The sequence below is a fragment of the Toxotes jaculatrix genome, chromosome 19 (genome assembly GCF_017976425.1).
Source record: "Toxotes jaculatrix isolate fToxJac2 chromosome 19, fToxJac2.pri, whole genome shotgun sequence".
NCBI lineage: Eukaryota > Metazoa > Chordata > Actinopteri > Toxotidae > Toxotes > Toxotes jaculatrix.
The window spans coordinates 1,232,491-1,258,745 of NC_054412.1; the positions used below are offsets into that span (position 1 = coordinate 1,232,491).

The 26,255-nt window shown below is 45.1% G+C and overlaps 1 protein-coding gene across 1 annotated transcript in view; it reads right to left on the reverse strand.

Moving 5' to 3' along the window:
• The window catches only part of myo6a (myosin VIa), a 76,875-nt gene extending 52,410 nt beyond the window's left edge, over positions 1-24,465 (reverse strand). The window contains exons 1-10 of the mRNA XM_041064154.1: positions 24,281-24,465; positions 11,250-11,384; positions 8,448-8,517; positions 8,066-8,139; positions 7,043-7,172; positions 6,529-6,634; positions 6,062-6,117; positions 5,865-5,962; positions 5,201-5,365; positions 2,431-2,511 (exon numbers count right to left, since the gene is read on the reverse strand). Of these exons, the coding sequence (XP_040920088.1) occupies positions 2,431-2,511; positions 5,201-5,365; positions 5,865-5,962; positions 6,062-6,117; positions 6,529-6,634; positions 7,043-7,172; positions 8,066-8,139; positions 8,448-8,517; positions 11,250-11,366 (897 nt within the window). The 5' untranslated portion in view covers positions 11,367-11,384; positions 24,281-24,465. The remainder of the gene's footprint in view (positions 1-2,430; positions 2,512-5,200; positions 5,366-5,864; positions 5,963-6,061; positions 6,118-6,528; positions 6,635-7,042; positions 7,173-8,065; positions 8,140-8,447; positions 8,518-11,249; positions 11,385-24,280) is intronic.
• Positions 24,466-26,255: the final 1,790 nt, after the last annotated feature.

Sequence of the window (26,255 nt, forward strand, 5' to 3'; positions counted from 1 at the left end):
TTATCAAAAATAAAATGTCTAAACATTTCAGATGGGTAAATATTTAACTCATCTTAGAACTTCTATAAAAGACAGTAAGTGTAGAGATAGAAAGTGTTTGGAGTTGATGCTTTACACTTTATATCTACACTTAAAGGTAAGTGGCCTGTGGAGAGGCCAGTAAACTGATCTCACAGTCCCTTTTCAATCTCCTGAACCATCAGGGTGAAATCTGCTCCTTAAACTTTATAGTTACAGCCTCAATTAAAAGCACATTTCTGCTCTTTGGTTTCGTTCACTCTCGGTTCAGTGAGAAGCTGCAGCAGAGTTTAATGTTCAGTCAGGAACAATGAGAAACAACGAAACCAAAACTATTTTCAAAAACCTCAGAGACTCACTCTGACGTTTCCAACATTTTCTCAGGTTTCAAGAAGTGAACTGTCAGATTACATCATGTTACATCTTAATAAAGTTAATCATCGTCTATGTGAAGAGTTCTGATGCTTTGTTAAACTTCTGTTCGTGCTGGTTTGGAACCACAGTACAAGAGAAAGAAATCCTGAAGCTGTAGCCAGATCCACTTTGTTATAGTTTATGTAGAAATGTATTAAATACTTTAAAATATATTAAAACAAATGATGGCATGTTATTTAAGGTCTGACAGTCTCACAGATTGGATTTTCTAAGTTTGAGAGAATGTATTGAACTTAATTATAAATCTATATAATTGGATTTATGGGTCTCAGCAGAATACTGTGCTCCAATCTCTTGTCCATGTTCCTCTTAATGGCTATAATAATTAATAATGCTGCACTGTGGGGAATGCCGTATACAGCCCCAGTAATGGAATACTTGTGCATAATTAATCAAAGGCCGAAGGCAAAGGAAGGAGCTCATTTCACATGATGAGCTTTTCTTATTAATGCAGTGCATTAGATGCCTTTGTGCTGCGCTGAGACTCTCCACCGGGCTGCTAATTAAAATGTTTGCTGTTTGAATTTAAGCATCTGAACTTATTCTGAAAACTATGGGATTATATAAGCAGAGCTGCTTCGCTGTGAGGAACATAACAGCACTGATGAAACATCTGAGTGGGTCTCTGTTGTTCAGGCAATCTGGTGCTGAGCTTCATACACACATGTATAACTACACACACATATTCACATATTCTCTGATCTATTATCTGGGTTTTCCACCTCAGCCGCTCGAGGAAAGAACACAAGTTTTCATCTTGTTTGCCGACGGATTTCTGCAAATCGAGTCTCAGTGTGAACGAATTCTAACGGAAACAAAGAGCGAGCAAGCGGCTGTAAACCACAGCGGTGCGTTTTATTTTGAAATCCCCTCAAAGTGCCAAAAGCTGACGCCAGAGGTTTCACTAACTTTCCCGAATCCAGCGTCATTTTCGTCCTTTTCAGCCGTTCCGCAAACAAAAGCCCCACAAATAAGATGTTTCAGTCTTTTTTTGCATTTTGAAGAAAAGCAGTGAAAAAGACGAGTCAGTAACTTCAGGCTGAATTTCTCGCTCACGCTCCCGAATGATCATTTATAATTATTCTGTTCAGAACAGCAGCTTCAGGTCAAACATTTCTCAAATGCTTGTCTGAAAACCAATAAGGAGCTCAGACCCAGTAATTGGAGAAATCGTCAGCATGATGTTTTGTACCGTCTGTGGATCCAGAACTGATCCATAAACAGTGTTTTTACTTTAGTTTCACACAGGCTGAGTTTCTTTAATTTGATGACTCGCAGAAACACAAACAAACATTTATATTTTCATTCAAATCAAGTCCCGTCCTCTTACGCTGTTTCCACTGAGAGGGGATTACCTGGAGTTACCAGGGCTCACCCAGAAACCAACGATCAGAACCACAGCTGACGAGTCTGCTCTGCCGTGATGAGCAGATGAGAGGAGATACTGAGCAAACAGCACGAGGACGAGAGGGAGAGAGAAGAGCAAACAGATCAGCAGACAAAGTGAACAGGTGACGGGCTGGAAATCAACCTGCACAGGAAAAACTGTGAGAGGGAAACAGGAACCGGAGCAGTAAAGCGGGATGAATATGCTGAGTCAGGCTTAACGAGGCACTAAAGGGGTTTGCAGGGCGACTGCTTCGTTTCTTACAGCCCACAGGGCGACGACAGCTTCCACTTTAGCATGAGCTCGTAACTGAGACTAAGAATAAAACACAGGGGACACGAGCACAGAGCCGACGGCCCTCGCTGGAGTAAAGTTCAGGAGCTTTCACAGCTGAACTCACAGGTGAACACACTTTTATCAGTGATTGACAGAACAACAGTCAACAACCACTGACATGACAGATTCATCAATTCATCAAAAGAAAAACCTCCACAGTCCACTCATCACCATCACGTCACCTTATTCTTCTGTGGCTCATAAAGCACAGTGAACTGAACTGAGTGAATGAAATGAGTCGGGATCTACTTTACCTCTGGGCTCTTGCGATTCTGCAGGATCTGTTTGTCTGTGTCTTTGGAAGCAAAGAAGCGAGTGCATCCTCTGTTCAGGTACTGCAGGACAGAGAGAGAGAGAGAGAGAGAGAGAGAGAGAACAAGATATCAGCAAAGCTTCAGAGAACAGAGCGACACTGAGCCTCATTCCACTACAATCTCAACTTTATTTATGGGACAAGTGAGTAAAATTCAAATATGAGGAGTGAAAACAGAGAGCAGATAAAAAACGAAGAGCACGTCTGAGGAGAGAAATCTCTAAGCTGGAAACATTTTGAACATATGATCTGAAAAGCTGTTTTTCATTGGTTGAAATGCATCCATGCGTCAAATTTCTGCGTTACTGAAGCTTTCGTGTGAGTGTGAAGGTAAACCGAAGGTGGTTACAGAAAATACGGCCGGACAGTCGCTGTGTGAGGAGCCTGTGATCATCAGCTTTGTCCCTCCTCCGTCTGAAGGAGGCGTTCACACGCTGTTAGATGATCCATCAGTCACTTCATCTGAAGCGCGCAGACACCTTAACGGTCCAAACCCACAAAATTACCTTTCTCCAGCCGGCCTCCTCTGCTCTAAGCAGAGAATCGAGGTAGAGACCACTCAGACACAAACTTCCCAGGCGTCCTGGGGAGGGGGAGAAAATGAGAGACTGGAGGCGGAGCTTATCGTGTTTGGAGAGGCGAGTCGTTTTGGCCAAACAGACAGAAACAAAAACTGTCATTACAGCAGAAGCTACAGGGAGGACTCCCTGCTTGTTCAGTTCTCTGTGTGTTCAGAAGGTTGCAGAGGGGAAACATTCTGTTTTGTTTTTCCTCCTCTGAAAACTCCTGTTCAATCTCTGCTCTTACAAACACCCCGAGGCTTCTCTACGCTGCTTTAGACAAAGCTCCGTGCTCTCAGCTTTTCCACCTGCTCATCACACCACACGATACCAGCCCCATAACGGCCACGCCCGACAGAGTGAAAGAATCGCAGTGAGCTGCAGGTGCGACGGCGGCCTGTTTTATCTCCTGTAGTGAGCGTGGACATCGTGAAACACGAAGATTGGTCAGGCGACGGTCACAGCGAGAAATCATGACTCTGACTGCTGAACAGTGACCGTCGCCAAAGAGAGAACAGCGTTAGAGAGGAATGTTTTTATAGCTGAAAACATCTCATGCTAGCAGACACACACACACACACTCCTCTCACATTTTAAACCATTCATTGCTCTGCTCCTTCAGGTCTTATCAACACTTTGCAGGTCACTTTAAACCAAACGCTCCTCACTCCTCCCTCTGACGCACTGAACAAAACTTAGTTCATCACTGCTGAGCTCCGTCCTCGGCTGCTGATCTTAGAGAGCGCTCAGTGACTCCGTCTTTACTCCACCAGCAGGGAAAACTGCAGATATATGAAGCCATTAGAAGCCATTGAACTGACAGTGGGAGGTGTAATAAGTTGCAGGGGGACACGGGCGGAGACCACAGAGTGAGCGCCGGCACTTTAAGGTCTGAGTGTGACGCAGGTGAGAACAGACTATTGAATTGAGATGCTGCCAGAGAAGGGATGACTCTGTAAAAAAGAAATTGCCCTCAAAAGATTTTTTTTTTTTTTTTCTGGTGGAGACGAGTGTGACTCAGCTGTTTTCTGAGAGAGCGAAGATTAAACCTGTTCGAGATCTGGTTTCAGCCTGTGGTCAAATAACAAATGAAGCACTTGGAAACGTCTGTGTTTGGCCTGTTGTGGCTGTTATTACAGATATTATTATACTTATTTTCATTCTTATTTTCCCTCCACTGCACTCAGTTAGAGATGAAATGATTAGTCAACTGATCAAATCAGCAGAATATCTTGATAATTGATTCATCTTCATCTTCAGCATGACTCCGGTGTATATTTGATCTGATAAAAGAACTTAGAGTTTATTTGTTGTTAACTTGTTCTAAAGAGTAAGAGTGTGGTTCTCAGGTACCGTCTGGTCTTTGTGCTCTGACGTTGTGCTGTTTCACTCTGACAGGTGAGACAGTCAAAGATCAATACCTCGGCCCTCGCTTTCAGCCATTCTCTGAGCATCAGCCACTTTTACTGCAGCCATTACTGCAGATTCCTCTGTTTGTGCCTGAATGTTGAACAGGAAGTAAACACGAGCATCTGATGTCCCTCTGACAGCTAATAAACACTGAGCAGCGTGAGCGCTGCAGCCAGATGGGCTCCAGCTTTAATGAAGGTCTGTGACGGCTCAGTGCTGCCCCCTGGTGTCTCTGTTTCAGTGAGGTTTTACAGTCCGACCCCAGCCCTGCAGTGTGAAAGTGTATGTGTGTTTGTTTTTTGGCTTTTATTGGCGCATTTGTGTGTCAACAGCTCGTGATTACAGTGATTTAGAAGATCCTGCTATGTGTGAGTGCTGAGTGTGTGAAAATGTGTGTTCTGAGACAGACTGAGGAAAAATGACTGACCTGGTCTGATCAGGTGGACCAGAGTAAAGTGCATCCACACTGAGCTGCTGCCGTTCCTCAGCTCTTTAAAACAACAGCTGCGTGTTTTACTGTCAGTGTGATCGTCTGGTGTTCAGCCGTGTAAAATATCACCAGATTTATTCCTAAAATCCACATTTTACTTTCTGAAAACGCTCCCTGAACCCTGCTGCGTCCACCCATCATCCGCAGCATCCATCTATCTCTCCATCTGTCCATCCATCCCTGTCTGATTCATGCGTTCATCCCTCTACATCAAACGTACAAATGGCCTGAATCTGCTGAGGCTTTCATACCCTGAACGTGTCCGGGGAGCTGAGGTGGAACTTCTGCCGGATGTCCTCGGGCGCTCCGGCACACAGTCGGTAGAAGATGTGGTAGTTTCTCTCCTCCGGGCTTTGTCTGCAGATCCTCGACTTCTCCAGCAGGTAGTGTGACACGAAGCCGCCCACCACGGCGTTCTGACAAGAACAACACACAACACAAACAAGATGTGTGCGTTTCCAACACTAAGATCCCTAATACACACCAGCACTGGGTCTTTAACAGGGATTTTTGTTGTTTAAATCAGTTTAAATGGAGAAAACTGCTGTTCATAAAGAAGGAAACTGGGAAATATATCAGATGTGCAGGAAATCTATATGCAAATACACTGATTTATGGCACAAATGCAGGTCAGAGACAAAAGAGAAAATGATACTGACTGAGGGAAACTGAGGCCTCATCACTGTTTTTGCTGTGTAAGCATCTATGTTGATCCAGAGACTACTGTGTTTATTTATGAATGCAGAGATATTCATAAAGTGGATGCAAAGATAAATACAAACAGTTCACGATAAATAACCCGAGCGATTAGTCATCATATTTAATTCATGACTCTTCATTTTCTCATCTGCAGAGAGAGCTCCGGAGACAAACTCTGTTTAAGTTAAAGTTTTTATTGTTCGCAGAATAAAATACCTTCTCGTTGAAGTGGATTTCCACAAACTTTCCAAAGCGACTGCTGTTGTTGTTCCGGACAGTCTTCGCGTTTCCGAAAGCCTCCAGCAGAGGGTTCGCTGCAGGGTTAGAGCGGGAAAACGGTGGAGTCACAAACACAGACTCACAACGGAAAAACAAAGGCTTTAACCGAAGCAAAGAGCAGGGCTGAACCTCACCTTCCACTATTCTCTCGTCTATGTCCTGACCTGTTCCGTACGAGGTTGTCAAATATCTGTCAGCAGAAACACACAGCACAGCAGAGTCAGTGTTACAGTAACGCTTCATGACTTCAGTTACAGATGGAAAATATTCTCTGACGACCTCGTTTGTGACGTTGTTGGATTTTATTGAAGGAATTTTCTGTTTTTTAGTTTAATCTGGACAAAACTTTAATCCCCTTTGTGTGTCTGTAGACGCGTTTGTCATCACTCGGGTCGTCCGGTGAACAACCAGGATGTTTGCATCTGTCTGAGTTTCAGTCTTTCAGTCTATGAAGCAGTGACACATTCAAAAACCCTGTGAATCCAGTCCAGTTAAAGCTGAGACACACGAGGGACTGAGACATCATAAAATAACTTTCAGTTGTCTCCCTGACAGCGACTCTCTCTCTCTGTGGCATATGAAGGTGCAGCGTCATCCTCACCTGAGCACAAACTTGGTGTTTTCGGTCTTCCCGGCCCCAGACTCCCCTGAGACGATGATGGACTGGCTCATCTTCAGGACCTTCATGTCCCTGTACGCCTTATCAGCTGGACGAGCGACAGACACGAGCAGCTGTTAGATTAAACTGTCCTCTGCGGCGAGGACACAAACCTGACCCCAGTAATCAAACAGATATTAAACTGCAAAACTGTTCATGATTCTTCTGCAATAACAAGACGCTGAGTTAGAGTGAGGAACTGTGGGATGTTCAGGGGACACTGAGGTGTCACTGCTAAACAAAATATAAAGCTGATCAATGATATATCCTCCCAATCAATTAAACGCCTAACCTGTTAACATGAATCCTAACTGTGTCACACTCAGCAGAAACATGAGAGATAAACCACAACAATAAACACGGATCCCACAGATTTCAAAGGCAAATAAAAACGCTGAGCGTCGTCTCTCACTCTTTCATTAAATGAGGCTTCACCTCAGTTCATGTGTTCGCTCACCAATGGCATACACGTGTGGCGGCAGCGTGCCCAGAGACCGGCCCCGGTACTGCTTGATGGTCTCCGGCGAGTAAAGCTTTGGGATGTCATAGTACGGGTTCACTGCGATGAGGATGTTGGCTACAAACGTCTGGCAGAGAAGAAGGAGAGGAACAGCGAAGAAAACTCATTATTTCATGGTGATATCCTACATTTCCCAGAATCCCACAGCAGCGATGCACCTTCAGTGCTGATAAATGGTGACAGTGAAATCACGCCCCTTTACTCAAACCCGATCATCAGCTGCATTTCTGAGCCGAACACATCATAAAGGTCTGAGAAACGTAGCTGTCCTTTGTCCAGGATCACCGTCTGTTACAGCTGTTACAGCTGTTTCATGAACCTCTGTACGCTGGTCAGGTGTTTAACCGAGCGCTCGGACTGGCCTCGTTAACTCGTAAAGGATCACATGATCATGTTGTATTCACAGGATTTGTTTCTGACGCAGTGTCCAGTTTATTAGGTAACGTAGCCAAAACGAACACCGTCTACTCCAACAGTGCAGCAGCTATTCCTGCTTTCATGGATGTTATCGTGTTCAGTGTGTTGAAACACTTTTAGAAAGATGTTGAATCAAATTTAAGGTTCACCCAATTAAAATTAATAAAACGCTGAAAACACTAAAATGAATAAAGCTCTGTAACACCTAAGTCTTTATGAAGGCAGGATTTACTGCAGAGGTAAAACCATAAACATGTCGGACTGATGTGAAAAAGATGGAGGGGTAATGTTCAGACGTTTACTCCACACGAGGCAGTTCCTTCTGCAGCCACCAGATGTCAGTGTGAACTGACTGCATCACCTCAGAGGAAGGTGAGGCTCAGGAGGGAACGCAACTGAGGACAAATTTCACTTCAGAGCGCGAGAGAAACTTTCCCTGATCTACCTGCACCCACTTCAACTTCACTGAAGATATCATGGAGTAAGTTCAGTAACAAAAGTAATATATTTCATTAGCTTCACTTCCTCATGTCAGTCACTTACATAAATTTTGTCTTTGCTGTATCTCACACGAACATTGTTGAGCAGAGTGGCTTCATTCAAGTACATCAAGGAACCTGAGAGACACAGAAAAAAAGGAACTGTAACGCACAAGATGCATCACTACACAAACACAAACACACAATGTAAAAAGCTCAAACCTCCACACTGAGAAACACTACAGGCTAAAAAAACAGGTCTGCTGATGAACATACTGCCTGTGTGGCTCCTGCAGCAACAATCTGTAATTTATTCTGATGGAAAGCAGAAATCTTGTGGAGAGAAGCTGTAAAACCTGCTCAGAGCGAAATCATGAGAGGACGGTGGAAGTTAAGAAAAGAGCAGAGATATCAGAGAAGGTAAATTCGTGATCAAACAGGCTTACAGTTATCCTCCACGTGTTTGTTGACATCATCCTCTGCAGGGAAGACCTGGTTGATGGGAGCCAAGAATGTCTGCAAGACAAAAGAAAAGAAAATGAAGAAAAAGAATCAGTAAAACATCATCAAGCTCCGAAACACAAGATCGAGTCTGTTCAGGTAAGTTTCATCATCTGAGGAACAAAGTCCATCAAGTAAAATCATCCTTTTTCCCATCAATCTAATTTGCTGACTCATTTACCAGCTTTATTATGAAGGAACAAAGTTATTTTGTAGGACGGTCCTCACCACAGAAGTTTTTTTTTCGGAACAAAATCACAGAAAGTTTTTGTCTTTTCATTCCTTTCTATTTCTGGAAATTGTTTCTTTCCGTTCTAAGATTATTTTAAATTTAAAAACCAACTATCCAGAGCCAGAAATATACCAGCTGCTGCTGCTCGACACGCGGGGGCCTGATGAATTATTTGGAGGCAGGAGGTAACAGGATCAGAGTGAAGGGAGGCTGGACAGTCAGAGGACGGTCAACACGTCCACAGCAGGGAGCCGTCACTCTGCATTATTAACCATCCAGCAAACCCACAGAATAAATAAGAAATATTTTATTCTAAAGTGAAGAATCAGATGAATAATGAATGAATAATACAGAGAGTCAAACACTGTGGGAAAGACTCTGCTCTATTATACACGTTCTATTAAATTTAGCCATTCAGTCGAGTTGAGGCTTTAAGGTGCCAACCCTGATGTCTGCTTCTGCTCTGAAAGCTCTGTGGTATTAGCTCCGCACACGTTTCACATTCTTCAAGCTAAAACCGACCATGTTGAACTAATACAGGAGGGTTTATGAGGACACATGTGACCTCAGTGTTTTGGAGCAGGGGGGTGTTGGTCTTGTACTTCTGTGATTTGCAGGCCAAACACTGGCAGCTCCTGCAGGCTCCAGCAGCCTCTCTCTGCGAGGCCGAGCCATTTAATCTGCCCAGTTAAAGAGGCGCTGCGGGCCCTCAGAGCGCCAAGGCCGCAGCGCCAAGGTGACGTACAGTCGATTCATTCTTTCCAGTGGTGGCATGTTCCACATTCTCAGCCCAAACTGGACGGATTCCACAACGCTGCGCCGCGTGAGGAGAATGGAGGGGAGAAAACAGGGGAGGAGGAGGAGGTGGAGGAGGGGGGAGGTGATGTAAGGCCCCAATAAACACACACAGAGAGAAACAGCAGCTAGGTAGGTCCTGAGACTGAAGCCTCAGGAAGTTCATGTGTCTATTTCTGAGTGTTAACTGTGAGTTACAGGTTCTTCTGTCTGGAATCATTTCAGGTGAATCAACGTGCAGAGACTTGTACCTCACTGAGAATCAGTAACTGTCACTGTGAACGTTAAAGAAACTCTCCCTGTTGGTCCAAAGAACAAAACTCCAACATCTGAAATGTCAGTTCAGATGTGGACAGTGTCTCACTGAGGGGACGTTTTCCTCACAGGCCTTTATATCGGTATTACAGGACAAAGAGTCCACCATTGTGAGTGATAGTATGACAGGGTATCATGCTGTCTCTCTCTCCTGACGTCCATCCCAGGAGGTCTGCCAGCCCCCGAACACATCGTCAGACACTGGCACAAACTGGCTGCAGCAGGACAGACTGGACATTGTTCTGACTCAGACTGTTACAGGCCTCGGCTGCAGCCCGGAAACTCGCTCTGACAACAGATCTGAGGAGGACAACTCTTCATGTTTCCACACCAACACAGATCTGATGGGGCTTTTTTGAGCAGTGGTAATTAATAAAGAGCATTATTACCCCAAGCTGAGCCTCCCAGGAAACACTGCAGCACAGGCTGTGTCGTGCCCTCAGCACACTACCTATAACATGCTTTAGGTTAAGGACAGTGGCTGCTTTGGGTCTGTCCGCTCCTTGGAGACAAAATTAATTTTACTCTATAAATTCATTCGATTCTATTTGTGCGTGAAAAATGACGGAGACGATCAAGTGACTGTCAGGTATTGCAGGAAAACTTTCTACGATTCCATCACAGGTAAAAAAAATAAAATAAAAATCAAGAAACCTTGGAAAAACTTACTTTACCACAGTAAATGTTCCACAGATGACGGACACCACACTCACTGCTAACACTCTGTGGGTCCTGAGACCTGTGTTCCCATTAAACAGTGACAGGCCTGTGTTTTATAGGCTGACAGTAAACAGAATTACTGAGGAGGCTCTTTGAATGGGAACAATCCGTCTCAGAGGCCTTCCGGGGGGACAGATGACCAAGACAGACACAAGGCTTTGGGCGTAACCGTGGCGACGGACTCTCAGTGACATTAAAAGCTCAGCTGAGGGCGATATGGCACCTGATCCAGCAGAAAAGTGAATTAACAGTGAGAGGGGAGAAGATATCAAAGACCGTGTGTTTGTCCTGCTGCAGAGAGCCACTTGACTTCAGATGGCACTGATTAATTTTGCGCTCGAGCACATTAGACCTGCAGGCTGTAAAACACAGGGCCTGCAGGTGAATCATTGAGTGAATGATGCGTTATTGCTTCCAGAACTGTGGCCTCTTCCGCATGAGATTAAGTGACAGATTAAATCATTAACACACTGCAGGTAAAAGCATTTTGGAAAAGGCTTAGCAGGAAACCAAAGCTCTGAGATCCAGGAAGGACCAGAGAGATTCTGTCTGAGCAGGAAACACAGACACTTCGAAGGCACCTCGCATGGTAAGTGTGTTTAGAATCTCCACCAAAATGCATTAAAGCTAAATAAAGTCAAATCCAGCAGCAGCTGCTGGATCTGAAGCCCCAGCTCCCGCTCACCTTCCCCCTCTGTTTGAGAGGTTCGATGGTGAGGCTGTCAGTGCCGATGTCCACTATGGTCCCCAGCTGGAACCCGTCCGTTGGGTGGGGCGCCCACACCGGCTTCCCATCCTCCATCGCACCGCTCTGAAGGCTCTGGAAAACACGACGCACACACAACAAGCAGAAACATCATCAGTTGTTTGTTCGTTTTTACTTCTTCAGTTCTCTTTTTCTTTTATCAGACGCTGACCGCAGAAACCTAATTATTACTATTATTATTATTATTATTATTATTATTATTATTCTTGCTGCTCTAACTTTTAGTAAAACCCTGCCGGTGGTTCTGTGAGGCTGCACTGAGGCAGCGCCTGACCTGATGGTGGCGCTACAGAAACATTCAGAGCATCACTAAAGTCACTGTGGTTTAATCCTCTGTGTCGCAGCGACGCGTGCACCACAGTTCACTCAGTCTGTGTAACAGCTGTGGAGACATTTCACTGAAACACGAAAACATAAGGGCAGTCATCACCAAACAGCCGGAGGGACAGGTGACCACAAACTACCACCATGTGTGAGACGACAGGAAAAACAAGCCACCAGCCCCCGGGACCAGAGAGACAGAGACTGTGTTTACATGCACACAGGGACACGGCTCAGGGATCAGGTCTCACATGATGTGGTACATTAGTCTCTGAGGTGCTGATCAATGAGAATAAATCCGATCACTTACTGTAACTCAACCAGCACCATGGAGGAGAGTTTACTGACGACGAGGAGCATCCCGACCCTGTTAACATCAGAGAGTCGGGGTCACTGAGCAGCGGCTCGCCTGCCAATAAGATCTGAGACACTGAGCCAAGCTGCGTCTTACAGCTCCCGCCTCACACGGCGGCTTCCTGCCAAACGGCTAACTCAATAACAGCACTGAGTTTTCTATGGGAACTTAAAATAATGACTTCAACAGTCGCTGCACTATCTGAGAGCCACACTGAGAGGCCATCGAAATCAATTAGGGAAAGTAAACCATTATCACTGGAGCACAATCCCCTCTTTTATTAGAGCAGCCAGACCAGTCCTGGAACCGGACGCTCCTGTGACGGTTTGATGTCTGCAGTGGTTCAAGTCTTCATCAGTCTCTAAGTGACACCGAGCAGTGAACAGGTCAGTGAAGCTGGAGCGTAAAGGTCACAGGTTCAAACACAGCGACGGTGTTTAGAGCAACAGAACCTGCTTCCTGCTCTGATCATTGGAAAACTGAGGATCAGGAGCAACAACAACATCTAACGCCACAGTGAGGAGGGTCAATATCCCACCAACCTCACCTACACTGTCAGTGTTATCTTTAATATATGTTTGTATGTTTGATGTGAGTCAATCTGAAACAACAGATTGTGTTTAATGATATAATAAAATATTCATTTATCAAAGTAACTCAAGCAACTAAAGTGAGTTTAGTTGTCAGATAAATGAAGTGGAAAAGTAAAGAGCACATAAATCACTGTGATGTACAGACCCTGAGTAAACACACGGTGGTTAATGAAAACATTCATCAGTGAGAGACACACACACACACACACACACACACACACACACACACACACACACACACACACACACACACACACACACACTCTGATCAGGCAGGTTAGAAACATCAGCAGGTCTGATACAGTCCAACTGCAGCACCATGAGTTATGAAAAGACAAGATCAAACCTGCTGAACACACTCTGCTCAGCCCACACAGCACCACACTGACACACACTGACACACACCAACACACTGAACCTCTCCTCCCAGCTCACAGGATGTGATGCAATCTCCTCCTGAGCCTTTAAACTGGTTTGAGCAGCAGCAGTAAAATCTGTTTGGATGGAAGATGAAGGCATCACCTGTGCTCTGATGTGGTTTGCTCCAGTTAAAGCTGCTGGGATAAACTCTGATTTCCACTGCTCGCAGCTGAAGTAAAAACACAATGTTTTTCATGCTGCAGTTCAAAGTTTACCCGATCAACATGATCGAAAACCTTCCATCTTCACATCTGAGAAGCTGGAACCAGAGAATACTTCTTATTTACACACATTACACATTTATACAGCTGATTTTATCCCCTGAAGTTTCACTCGCTCTTTCCTCGCTCTGGTCTGAAGCCGTGGCTCATTCAGAAAACCACAAAGCACCAACAACAGTCAGCTAACGGCAGAGCTGAGCCTCGGCTGCAGCTCTCATGATCACATTAATGCTTTTTTACCAGAGCCTTAAACTAAAAGGGCACAGAACTAATCTATTTCAAGCCACTGCCCTAAATATTAAAATCCTCTGAGCAATTTCAGCTTTGCAGCTAACGCGTGGAGCTGTCAGCGTCCTCTGGAACATTATTCCCATTAATATCCTCACTCAGGTGAAAAATTAAAGATGCAAACTGAGCTGAGGAGTGAGTATGTGCTGATGATTCCCGGTGCAGCCGTCGGAGCGGGAGTCACAGCGTGGCTGGCTCCAGCAGACACACAGGCATTATGCTAATTGGGCTTTCACTTTGAAATTGGTTTGAAGATGTTGCACTGGGGGGGGGCAGAGGATGAAGATAATCACCGGAGGGAGAAAAGGCAAATAAACTGGCTGAGTATGATCTTTCTCCTTTAGTCAAACAGTCAAGTGCGTTTAAAACAACAACCTGAGGGAATAAGAAGAGTTTGTTTGTTTTTAAAACCTCTTTCACTTCAGAATAAAACAACTTCTTCACTGCAGCTGTTTCAGTCTCAGGATCACAACACACTCACAGCCTCGCACACCTTTAAACACCTGCCATCACTCTGAACACCTGTAATCCCACACAAACAGGGAAGCAGGGTCTGGAAACAAAGGCACCGTTTACACCTGTGTGTGTCCACCACAACAGCAACAACAACAACAACAACACAACACAGCTTAGCTCGCTAACAACTATCAATACACTCACACAAACACATGGATGAGTCACACTGATGGACTTTCAGATGCCCTCATGCTGCTCCCTCATCCACACAGACCCGAGGTCAAACTGATCCGGGATCAGATTAAAGCCACAGCGGCTCTGTGTTTTCTGTGAGATGTGTATGTCCTGAAATCATCAATGACACCAACGTTAAACTAAAGCGTAAATTCTGTGCCATAAAAACACCATCACAGCAGACAGACCCTGAAGAGCCCACATCAACAGATCCCACCTGAGACGGATCCACCTTCACACCTTTAAACACCTGGTTAGAACGTGACTGCAGCCTCCGACCGAAGCCACGTCAGGTTTTTCTCTGGGGGGGGTGAATTTACAGGAAACCTGACTCATGATCGAAGGATTTCCTAAATCCTGGTCTCAGCCCTGCTTCCATAAATCTGGGGGACTTACAAGCACGGATTGTAAAAAGGAACCGTCAAAAACCTTGATTCACATGAGAATCCTGTCTCACGTACAACAGGAGCATTTATTAACGCTGCTGTTCTGAGACCTGACAAAACCCAGACTGAGGCTGAGACGATGTGCAGCTGCTTCCACAGGCTGATTTGTTCTAAACGTAACTGACAAAATGACTCTGACGTTTCACGCTGATGGATTTCTCCTTTTAAAAGGCTGTTGCTAAATGACAGAGAGGCCCCTGTGCCTTTTTCTGGTGTTTATGAATCATCACAGTTCACCGGGGCTGCTGGGAATACCTGGACACAGCATGGAGCTGTCACACAGTCACCGAACACACAGAGATGCAGCTACATGCCCCGACAGCGGTGTTAACGTCCGTGAGGGCGGCCTGGCTCTGAAAATCCCTGCAGCACTGAACTCAGCGAGGTCGAGATGGGAGCAGAAAGGGCAGCACTGAAAACACACTGTGTGTAGTTTGGACGCTTGAGCCGCAGCATCTGCTGCTTTGTGCGTCTGAGAGGACGACACATGTCACGGCAGAGGAAGAAGCAGCGCAGTGTGAATCGGCCTGCAGATGTGTGTGTGTGTCGGCCCACTCCTCTGCTGACAAACAGCTGATTGTTGGTTCTGTGCCGTGGCTCGCCGGGAGCTCGCCCTCGTGACCGTTCACCAGGTCACGTGGGGACCAGAGCGTCTGTGATGTGTTCAGAGACAAAAACCCCCGAGGGCAGATTGACAGAGCGGGATGAAGCCTCAGAGCCTGCTCTAAAATAAACTGCCCCGGCTCAGTTCTGTTTTACAGCACCGTTTGTTCCTCGTGTCTGTGAAGCTTTACACTCCAGCAGAAATAAAAAGGACTGTTGGATAAATGTGTGAGTGGACTGACAGAAAAACCATCAGCAGAGATCAATCCATGATCAGCATCACTGTTAGCTGCAGCTCCAGACATGACACGAGTTTTAAAGTTGGTAGTAGTACTATGATAACGAATGAATTCAAACACACAACAGAAATATGCTAAATCTGAATTTTAAAACATAAAAACAAGTCAAATCTGACAGTTACTTCATTGTAATGTGTTATATTTTAATATTACAATGCAGCCAATGAACTATTATGTAAAGCACATTTTGCATATCAAACAAGTTCATGTTAAAGTTTAACTTAATCATCCAAAAATAAAATGACTTTAGATGGAGGTAAAAAAAAATCCACCGACTAAAACCAGCACAGACCCACAGAGTGTCAGTGTCGGTCAGTGGCTCCGGTGCGTTCACAGACCAGGCAGACGTCGGCAAATCGTATTTCCCTGGGAGATAATTAACATCAGCGGCCGCTGATTGGATGATTTATTCTCTAATTGTGACAGAAACACCTCGCCGCTTCCTCTGACGGAGCTCATGACCTTTGCACAGCTGACGGCCCGATGACACGTCGCTTATCTCCACACAGGATTTCACAATGACTCAGTCACATCCAGACGCCTGCTGTGGTCTGAAACCTAAAGAGACTAAATCACTCAGATTAACTCATATTTCATTAACATGAACTGCAGCTGCAACAACTGGTCGATTAATCGATTAGATTAAAACGATTCATCAGGAAAATAAACAATAGATTAATCAATAATGAAAATGATAACTAGTTGCTGACCGGAACACAATCCTATGACACATGTAGCCTCCGTGGGTTTGTCCCTAACTGTGTCCTACCTCCTCAAACGTAGGACAGATATGAAAATACCATGAAAACCACAAGCTTTTATTAAACCTCACTAAACTCAATATTCTCCTTTTGACAAACGCAGCACAGGTGCTTCCACTGCAAACTGTGTGATCACATGTGATCTGATAATCTACAACTTTATCAGCCCATGTGTTGAACGAGGTCCTGACCTATAAATATAATTCATCTGTTGGATATTTAAATAAACTGACTTCCAGCTGCAGCGTCTCAAACGTCCACAGATCAACAGAAAACTCGGTTAGTCACAGTCACAGGTCTGTGGTCTGGTTTGGTGGATTCTTTGGAAACCTCCCAGTTAGGTCCAGACTCTTTTCGTGAATGCTACCCAGCATTCTTTTCAGCGACTCGCCTGCCGCCGCACCCACAGCACAGAGTCACCACAGCAGGGCGTGTCAGAGGCTCAGAGGATCAACAGGTGAGTCCTTTCACTGAAGCACACACGAATCTGGCCCAGATCGCTGTGTGTGCACGCGAGTGTGTGTCTTTCTGTGCTAGTGAGGACACTGTCTAACCACAGCCCTCACTCTAACACTGAACACAGTCTTTTCTCAGCTCTCGTCAAATGAAGAATGTTTACGTTCACCGTCTGATTAACACGTTATTATCACAGGTTCTTCCTCCGACACGTCGGCGCTGATCACACGTCTCGTGTCTGACTTCGGTTTTGATGATTTCAGCAAAGGTGTGGAATTTCTGAAGTGCTGATCTTTTACAAACTCGCTGTAAAACAGTTTAAAGATTGACAAGAGTCATCCTCCTCAAGTTGAAGTCTAACGCCAATAAAATGTGTCATGAGCAGCTAAATAGTTGTACATTACACACACGAACGCTTAAAGCAATGAGGAGGTGTTCAGATCATCTCTGACCATGTGCAGGTGTGTGACGTGTGAAGGTTAAGTTGTCACACAAAGGTCACGGGAGTCAGATCCGCTCACTCGCGAACAGATCTCCCGTGGAAACCCTCAGTGTTCGGCAGCTTGAGGCCCGTGGCCTCAGTGGGCGGAGCAACACGAGTAACCTCACCTGCAGCGAGCCGAGCTCGTCAGGATAAAGGCTGCACAGACGCTGGCTCTCAGCTGTGGAAGCATTCAGATCCAACTTTACACAATCTCACACGTCTCAAGACAATTTAAACGTCAAGTGTCAGGTTGGACGGTTGGGTCGGTTTATCACCTGCCAACAGTCCATGCTGGTTTCTTTCAGCCATGACCGCAGTCTTGGCCTAATCTTTTAGGTCTGAGGACATGTTAAGAATAAAGCGGTGACAGTGAGTGTCTTCTGTGTCCAATCAGATTGTCTCATCGTGAGACACTGAAAGAGGCTTGTGAGTTTTAAAAGTTAAACTCTGTTTCCTGCCTTGTTGGTCAGGGCTCTGAGCTGTCACTTCCTCTCAGAGGATCATTTAACAAGCCCGACAGAGGGGGACACTACACAGACGCCCCCAGAAGAAAGACAGGAAGTCTCGGCTCCACTGAGACACACACACAGAGGACAACAGGGAGCCGCATTAACATGGTTAGCCAAGGGCATCCTGGGAAATAAACACACACACACTGTGTTTGCATGAAGCGAAGAAAATCAACCTGAAAACTGGTTTCTCCTGTGGACGTCCTGCATGGAAGACGTAACAGATCTCATAGCAACCAAGTGTGGAGGTCCAGTGAAGAGCTGGCACCAGTAACAGCTAAATATAGCAACCAGGAAACATCAACAGAGAGAGAGATCTGAGACATCTGAGGACAAGTCTGCTCTGATGTGGATCTGACACTGAACCTGGACACAGACCAACCACACCGACTCAGTCCCGACCAAACCATCCGTTTATAAAACACCGTCAACTTTCACGTCCACAGGGGACGAGAGACTGACACTGACAGTATTATCCAAAACCACAGAAGTTTGAAGACAGATCTCAAACTCAACAAATCACACAACACAAGCGGCAGTTAGAAGTCCAAGGTTCAGAGCTGTAAAACTCTGGCAGCAGCTGAAACAAGTATTCCTGTGTCAGAAGTGTTAGAAGCCGGATTAACTCCGGTCAAAGTCCTTCTGGAGCAAAGCCACAGAAACCTAACAAGCAATGTGACAAAGCAGAGCAAGGAAACACCAGGTCGGGAAGAAATAAAACAAACATACACCTTCCTCACGCTTGAGGCGACAGCAGTAACCTCTCCAGACTAAATGCCTGAAGCACAGGAGGGACTGTCACCGTCTCACGATCAAACCAGGCCTCCTCCCAGAATCTCACTCAGAGAAGGCCTTGGTTTCCCTCTGTACCACGAGGCCTTGTGTTTCAAAGGTCAGCAACACGTGATCCGGCCGGGATCGGCACACAAATGGCTGCCCTCGCTGTTGCTACGGTTACGGCCCTCGCCACCATAACGATATAATGACTGGGTTGGGTTCATTTGCATGTCAACATGACGTGACGCGCTGATTCGCTCGCAGCTGAGCCACAGAGGCTGAAGGGAAAGTGCATGAAGACACAGGTCTGCTGTTAAAGGGAAGAACCAGCAGCTAAAAATACACAACACGTCTCCAAACCTGAGGATGATTACAGACACACCTCCTGACACAAAGGCAGCAAATCAACCACAAAACCACACACACATTCACCTATCTAAATATTTTTATGACGACTTTCAAAGTATTTAATCAGCTCATACTGATTCTGATTTGGTGAAACAAAGATGAAGGAATATTTCATATTTAACTGATTAACACAAAAGTTTTTGGTTTATCACCAGCTTCATCTACTCTTACACTCACTCTGTGGAAGTCAGAGTCAGTTTACTGTCCATAATGTTAATCAGCAGCTCTAAAAGCTTCACAGTGTTTTAAATGAGTAATTTTGCTTTGTAGACTCTGTGGATTTGACCTTGGTGAACCCTCTCAGCTGCAGGTCTCTGTGGACAGACCTCAGTGTGTCAAACACTCAGACTGAAACTCTGACGCTGCTCTCTGTGGCCTGTCGGGGCAAGAACCACACACTGTATAAAAGATGGACGTAGCACCCGCGACATCACCCATTGGTTTCGGGGAGTCGGTTTAGTGACCAAACCATGGGCATTTGAGCTGCGCCATCTTGGATTTCACTGAGAGTGTACTTTCCATATTTGGCGAAGAGGCGGTCACTCTACGGGTCAGCCGGCCGAGAACCGGGTCACTTAGCTCGGAGCAACCGAGCTAGCCTAAGGTTAATCAGCTAGGCTAACAAGCTAAGCGGCAGCTACACGCAGATACATCCAGCACACGACAGTCCCCGAGTCCGACCCGACTAGCTCGACCCCGTACGACAGCCACACACAACGTACAACAGAGATCATAATGACTGTTTCAGATAGAGAGGTTTTAGGTGGAGCTGCAGGGTTTGGTGGAGTTGTGGGGGGAAATTTATTTCTAGTCTGTTATTTAACTGTGAAACAAACAACGTTAAAAACATTATTATTGTCATTGTTATTAATGACACTAGAAATAATGATAATAATAACAATATATTAAAATGTTTAATATTTAATATTTACCGGCTTTCACCGCTGCCTCCATCCACTATCCACTTACAGTTACAGCAGCCGCTGACTGACGGAGCTGCTCTGTCCATGCAATGTCGGACTTTTTAAACAGGAAAATGAGACCAAATAAAACTGTAACCTAGTATTCACACAATAAACGGACTCTGAGAGCACGGAACACACCGCAGCAGCGTTCCTAACATTAGCTGCTCCGGTCCTCTATCTGTATCAGCAGCGACCAGAAATCGGCAACTAAGTCATAAGCTAGCGGCAAAATATGCTAATACATGCTAATTAGCGCAAACATCCAGGTAAAATAGTGAGAAATTTACTTACCGAAAAAACTGCAACACAGACTCCTTCGACGGTCGGTTAGTACAGTCTACACTACAACAAGCCATACTGTCACAGAAACCTATCCGAACATTGGCAAACAAACACGGACACTGCAGACGCTGTCAACCGCCGGAGGCCTCTGGATGTAGCCGCCTAGCCCAGCCGATGTGTTAGCAAAGAGCTAACTGCCAGTGTCTGTCTATGGGGCTGTCACTCAGTGTAACCACGACCCACCCACAAACACACACGGTGTTCACGGAGGTGGAAACTATCAATAGAGACCAAAACAAAAAAAAGTACCAGGCTGTAAATATGTTTTTTAGGCTGTAAAGTTGGCTATTTTAACATGGGGGTCAATGGAGAATTGCTCACTTCTGGAGCCAGCCCCCAGCGGCAGCCGAGGAACTGCAGCTTTTTGAACGCAGAAGTGATCCTCACTGCTTTTATAAAAGGGCCTTAAACAGTTAATTAGTAATCCTACAGTATTTTCCCTTAATAACAGAAACTGGATGAAGGGTTATAAAAATGATGATCCTTCCATTTTCAGTGAATCAGCTGATTAAAAGACTAAATAACTTCAACTTTAAGCTCACTGAACTCCCAGCTGCTTTGAAACCCGACTACAGGAAACAACCCCTAAAACACAAGGCTTTCTGGGTATACGGACACAGATGTTGACATCTGATATCCAGAGGTTCCTCAGAGTTTCGATGATGTGATTTGACGAAGACATTTTCCGGTTCCTCAGTGAACATTCAGTGACGCTGAAGCAGCATCAGGTCACGATAACGTTACAAGGACAAGAGTCGGTTTGTTTTCAGACCCCAAACCACCAAAATCCGTCAGCTCACAGTACGAAACTACAACGACTGATTTACTCCACGTGACTTTTGTTTACATTCTGCTTCGCTCGTAATGTGGCAGAGTGTGTGTGAGCCAAAGCAACAACAACAAATTCAACTGTTCCAGGATGTTTGAGCTCCCTCAGAGAGCAGAGAAACCCCGGAGCGAGGCGGCCGGGCTCGCAGACGGCGTGTAAGTCGACACTCTTCATCACCATCAACAACAAGAGACCGTGGCTCAGTGCGGCGTGACTAATTCAGCTCACATTCCCCTAATTACAAAGGCTGACGAGGGGAGGTCCCAACCCCGTCCTCCACCACCTCCACTAATGTATCTCCAACAGAAACCAGATATGTATGAGCCCTCCTGCTCCATCGGCAGCAGCGAGGAGAAAGTCCAGGACGCAGTCTGCTGCTGCTGGATCAGCAGGGGGCTTTGAAAAGGCCTGGGTCAAGACCTCTGAACCCATGACCCCGTCTCACTCCTACTGAGATTCACACTGATACAAAACACAGGGACGCAGCAAACTTTCACATCTCAGACGCTGAAAGCAGCAAATTGTCTGAATGAAAAAACTACTGGAAAAATTAGCTTATTATAAAATGATCTGCAATTATTTTCTGTCAACAGACTCATCGATAAATCATTGCGTTGTTTCAGTTCAGCTCGTGTGTTTGTGTTAAAATATCTCATATGTTTTAAACTCTCAAATATCTGCATCAGTCAGACACAAAAACAGAGACAGACAAACAGACGACGGAGACAAACGTCCACTCTCAAAGGAATCGTCGTCTCACTTGGTTTAACTCACCAAGGTTCAGAGTCTAATATTAAGTTGACGGTTTTCATTTATCTGACACGACGTGCCGTTAAAGGACTGAGCGTGAAAAACATTCAGACATGTCACGTCACATTAAAAGCTCAGGTGTAAATAATGACATTAATGATGGCTGAGTTCCATTTAGCTGCTTCAGTCTCTGTTGTTGTCACACTGAGGTGGAACAGAGTGAAACAATCTGCTGTGATAAAACCAACTTTCTGACCACAGGTTATTTTACTGAGCATTTGCTGTCGATTCTGTAAAACTGGAAAAATCCAAACTTCCTCAGAGAATTTATCATGTTCCCTGGCTCTAAACTTCCAGGATATTCCAGGAATTCCTAAACTAGGTTTCCCAACAATCCCACTCTTTCCCTCCCCCTCGTCCTGCTGCTTCCTCCTCAGCGTCACCATGTGAGAAGATACAACACAATACAGGAGCTGTCTGCAGAGAGAACACATCAAGCTAACATGAACATTTCAATCAGAATGTGAGACTGTGGAGGCAGACGCCTACTGCCATGCACTGCCAGTGATCTCGTTTTCTGAATCCGCAGCTTTCTCACGTGTACAAGGACATTTTAAAGGGATAAAGACGCTTTTAAAGAGCTGATCCTGAACTGGACATGAGCCACAACCCGAGATGCCAAACGCACTTTCACATTCATGTGGTTGTAACATGCACATCAGTGAAAACAGCTTCCCAAGAAAACTCAATATCCAACTAATCCAATAATCATGCAGTCATTCAGGATCATTTCCTGAACAGGACTTTGATCCCTGAAGTTCCTGAACCTCCCTGGACTCAGGAAGGACAGCTCTGTCACAGCAAGTCCTGCTTCCTGTTGTGACATAATGTAACTATACATCAACTCCGCCATAAAAAGCAGGACATGGTGAGGAAGGAGCAAAAGTCAAAGTCCCCTCAGAGATCAGGAGACTGCTGGTGGACAGAGAAAGAGCAGAGCTGTAACACTCAGAGCAGAATGGGAACGGTAACTAAAAATACCACAAACTGCAGGCACGTCCATAAAGACACAACAATCACGCACAACATAAGGTGCTTTGTGAGTGATCCAGACAGACGCTGCCTTTGTGAGAGTGAAATGACATAAAAGTGATTTCAAAGCAGCTTCAGCATGAAAACAAGCTCAGGACCAAAACAATAAGCACTGAGAGCTCTTATATAATCATGCAACACAGATAAAACCACAGCACTGGCTCAGCTTGTTCCTGCATCCAGACTTCTGAAGATGCCTCATTATCCTTTATCATCGCTCAGGCAATAATATCACAATGACCAGCTCCGCCACCCTCAGCCTTTTTTTCTTATGCAAAGCATGTCCATTGATTCCTCTTCCCAGGCTCAGCAGCGTCAGGAGTGTATGCATGTGTGTGTGTATGTGTGTGTGTGTGTGTGTGTGTAGGCCGCAGCCGTGCTTATATTGTGAGATCTGACATATTGGTGCTGCTGCTGTACAACAACACAGCCTCCAATGTCATGCACGCACCAGTGAATTTTCCTGGCAGCTGCCGAGCTCTGTCCCATTTCAACTCCCTCTAATGAAATGAGGCGTGTGCTAAAGGCTCGTCCCGTCGCTCTAGCTGTCGAGACAAAATCTCACACCGATCCGAAACCTCATACATAAAAGGTGAAAATTTGTAATCTCCTTGCTTGTCGGACACAAACATACGCTATGAACAATGAATCATCACCTTTTCGGATTAAAGAGACCCTGATCTTCGATTCGGCATGTATATAATACACAAACAATCACCACACCTTCATAATCAAACTTTTACATTTCGTTCGCCGGTTATTTCTACTGTGTTTTTTAGCGAACATACACCCGTTGGTGTAAACTGCAGGGCCGTTAAGTGTAATAAAAAGTTGAAGCCCTAAAGAAATAAAAGGAGGCCCGGTGGATTCTTTCGAAGCCGAATTTTAAAGTGTCCCCCATTTAATCAAAGTATGTATTATACCACGTATTCATCGATGCATGCCACCAATTTGAATCAACAGATTTGAAATTGTCGGAGGTTTGAAGGAAGTCTGGCGTCGGCTCCTCTTAACAAAGCTTGACCAAATGCACGCAAGATTTATGCTTTTAGAAAGATCTAAATTTCCGCGGCTGAGTGCAGGAATGACAGAGACCTGGGGGCTGGTGTAGCCCGGACTAAACTACTCGTTAAATCCCAGTCGTGTGGGGGATTTGTCTCTCAGCTCTCAGCTCTGTGTTCACGGTTTTCCTCCCGGGAAAGCGACAATGTGTGTTGACAGCCTCCCTGTGCTGCTGGCTGCTAGCACCGGGACGCTGCTGTGTGCTGTAGCCCGTAAGCTAGCTAACATCGCGGTCTTCCTGCGATAAATTATCCGCTGGATGCAGCCGGTGCTACCTACCTCGGTTGAGTGTAAACTCCCGGGACTCCTTTAGCTGTTTTTCTGGAGGAAATTGTGTTTTTTTTAAAAAAAGAAAAATCCCTGAAAAGAGGTGCAGGTCCACAACCGCAGCCGTGCCGGGTCCAGATGATCGGTGTCCGCTCCGGCAGCCTGGGCCACACTCTCCCCGCCCTGCAGCCTCCGATTCCCGCAGCAATCCTGGGAAACTGGCCCCGTGACGTCACGAGATGGGTAAATAGACTCCGGCGGAGCGGGTGTCCCTGCAGGGGGCGCTGTCCGGGACATGGGGGGGTTACTCACGCTCTGCTGAACAATAGGGGCATCCAAGGTAGGACAGGTGGAGTTTAAAGGGATAGTTCACACAATGAATGAATGAATGAATGAATGAGAGAGTTAGATGGACTGGTTCCAAGACTCTAATGACACTTTACTCAAAACAAGACGATTTTATTTTTTACAATAACAAAACAAACTTCCTGTGTCAACCTTTTTCATATCATTTTGACCAAAAAAGCAGGTGAAACAAATGTTGTGAGGCAGGAAAAGAATGCAGAGTCGTTTAGTGTTTCACTGCTGATTTCATGTCCTCCTTCATGTCTTTCCCCCAGTTGTACATTATTTCACTTTAAACGTTTTGGTAAAACTTTATTTTACGGCTCAGAAATTTTCCTGGAAAGAACGATGTAATCTGGAAAAATAGAGACAGAGTTCAATTAGTGCTGAACATGGAAAAATGTGAAATTTGTTTGGAAAACACAGAATTCAACAGAAATGAAGAATTAAGGCTCTAATAATTAATAATTAATAAATGATTAATGAATGGATTCTGTTTGAACCATTTCAGGGACGTTCCTTATTAATTTGGACCAAAATTTTAAATACCAAAGTTTCTAATTTCTTTATCCTCACAAACTCTGTTGGCTGTTGGCATATGTGACGCTGAGCAGTAATACCTTCAGGAAGGTTGAGGATTAACTGGGATAACGTCAAAGACGACAACAATGGTGCTAATCTCTGTCTGCTGCTGCGCTCGCTGCTGATCACTCAAACATTAGTGATACGCTAATTATCATGTCAACATGGTAACAGTCCATGGAGTTAGTTTGACATTAGTTAGACAGATCAAGCAAGCCTCCTCGGCAAATGGAGTTTGCCCAGTTGTTTAGAACATTTAATAATAATCATTATTTTACTGTGGGTAAAATAAAGTTTTTAAAGAGACAGAAAGCTGCAGGAAAACCAAACTCCCAATGAAGACCATGAGATGTGGGTAAAAGCCCTGAAGAAAGCTTAGAAGTTAGACCTTGAGATGATATTGTTTTGTCAAACTGAATCACTGTGTTACAACAGGCAGTGGCAGAGAGCAGCAACAAGGACATTCACTCCATAAGCCTGTCACCAACCGTCAGCTCAAGCATTTAATTTATATTTGATGTTTTCATATTCTAAGTCTTCGCTGTAATCAGCTCATAAGTGAGAAGACAAAACACATTTCAAGAGTCATGAATCTTTTAGTGTCCGGTAACATAAGACTGGATGAGCTCTCTGTCCCAGAAGAATAAGTCACTCAGCAGCAGACTGAAATCGGAGACAGCAGGTGCACCTGTCTGCGTTTACCTGTCAGTGGCTCTCACAGATGTGCTTGGTCCTCTGCACGTCTCACTCGTTGTGTTGATGTATTGTTGTTGTCAGTGTTCAGCAGGTAACACAGAGACTTAGATGGACTAATGGACTGAGGCTGTTTGACTTTTGACAGTCATGAACCTTCATGACTGACTCGTCTGTATGTTTATCACCATAGTCCTGAAATGTAACTCTGATTATAGGTTCAGATAGATGACTACACAGGCTTATCAGAGAGAATCCACGAGACCATTTACTGACCATGCACCTGACCTTGTTGCATGTGACCCTCCAGTATTTTGTAAATTCTGTTATCAATGAGTCAGTGCCACCAAACAACTCAACCAGTCCA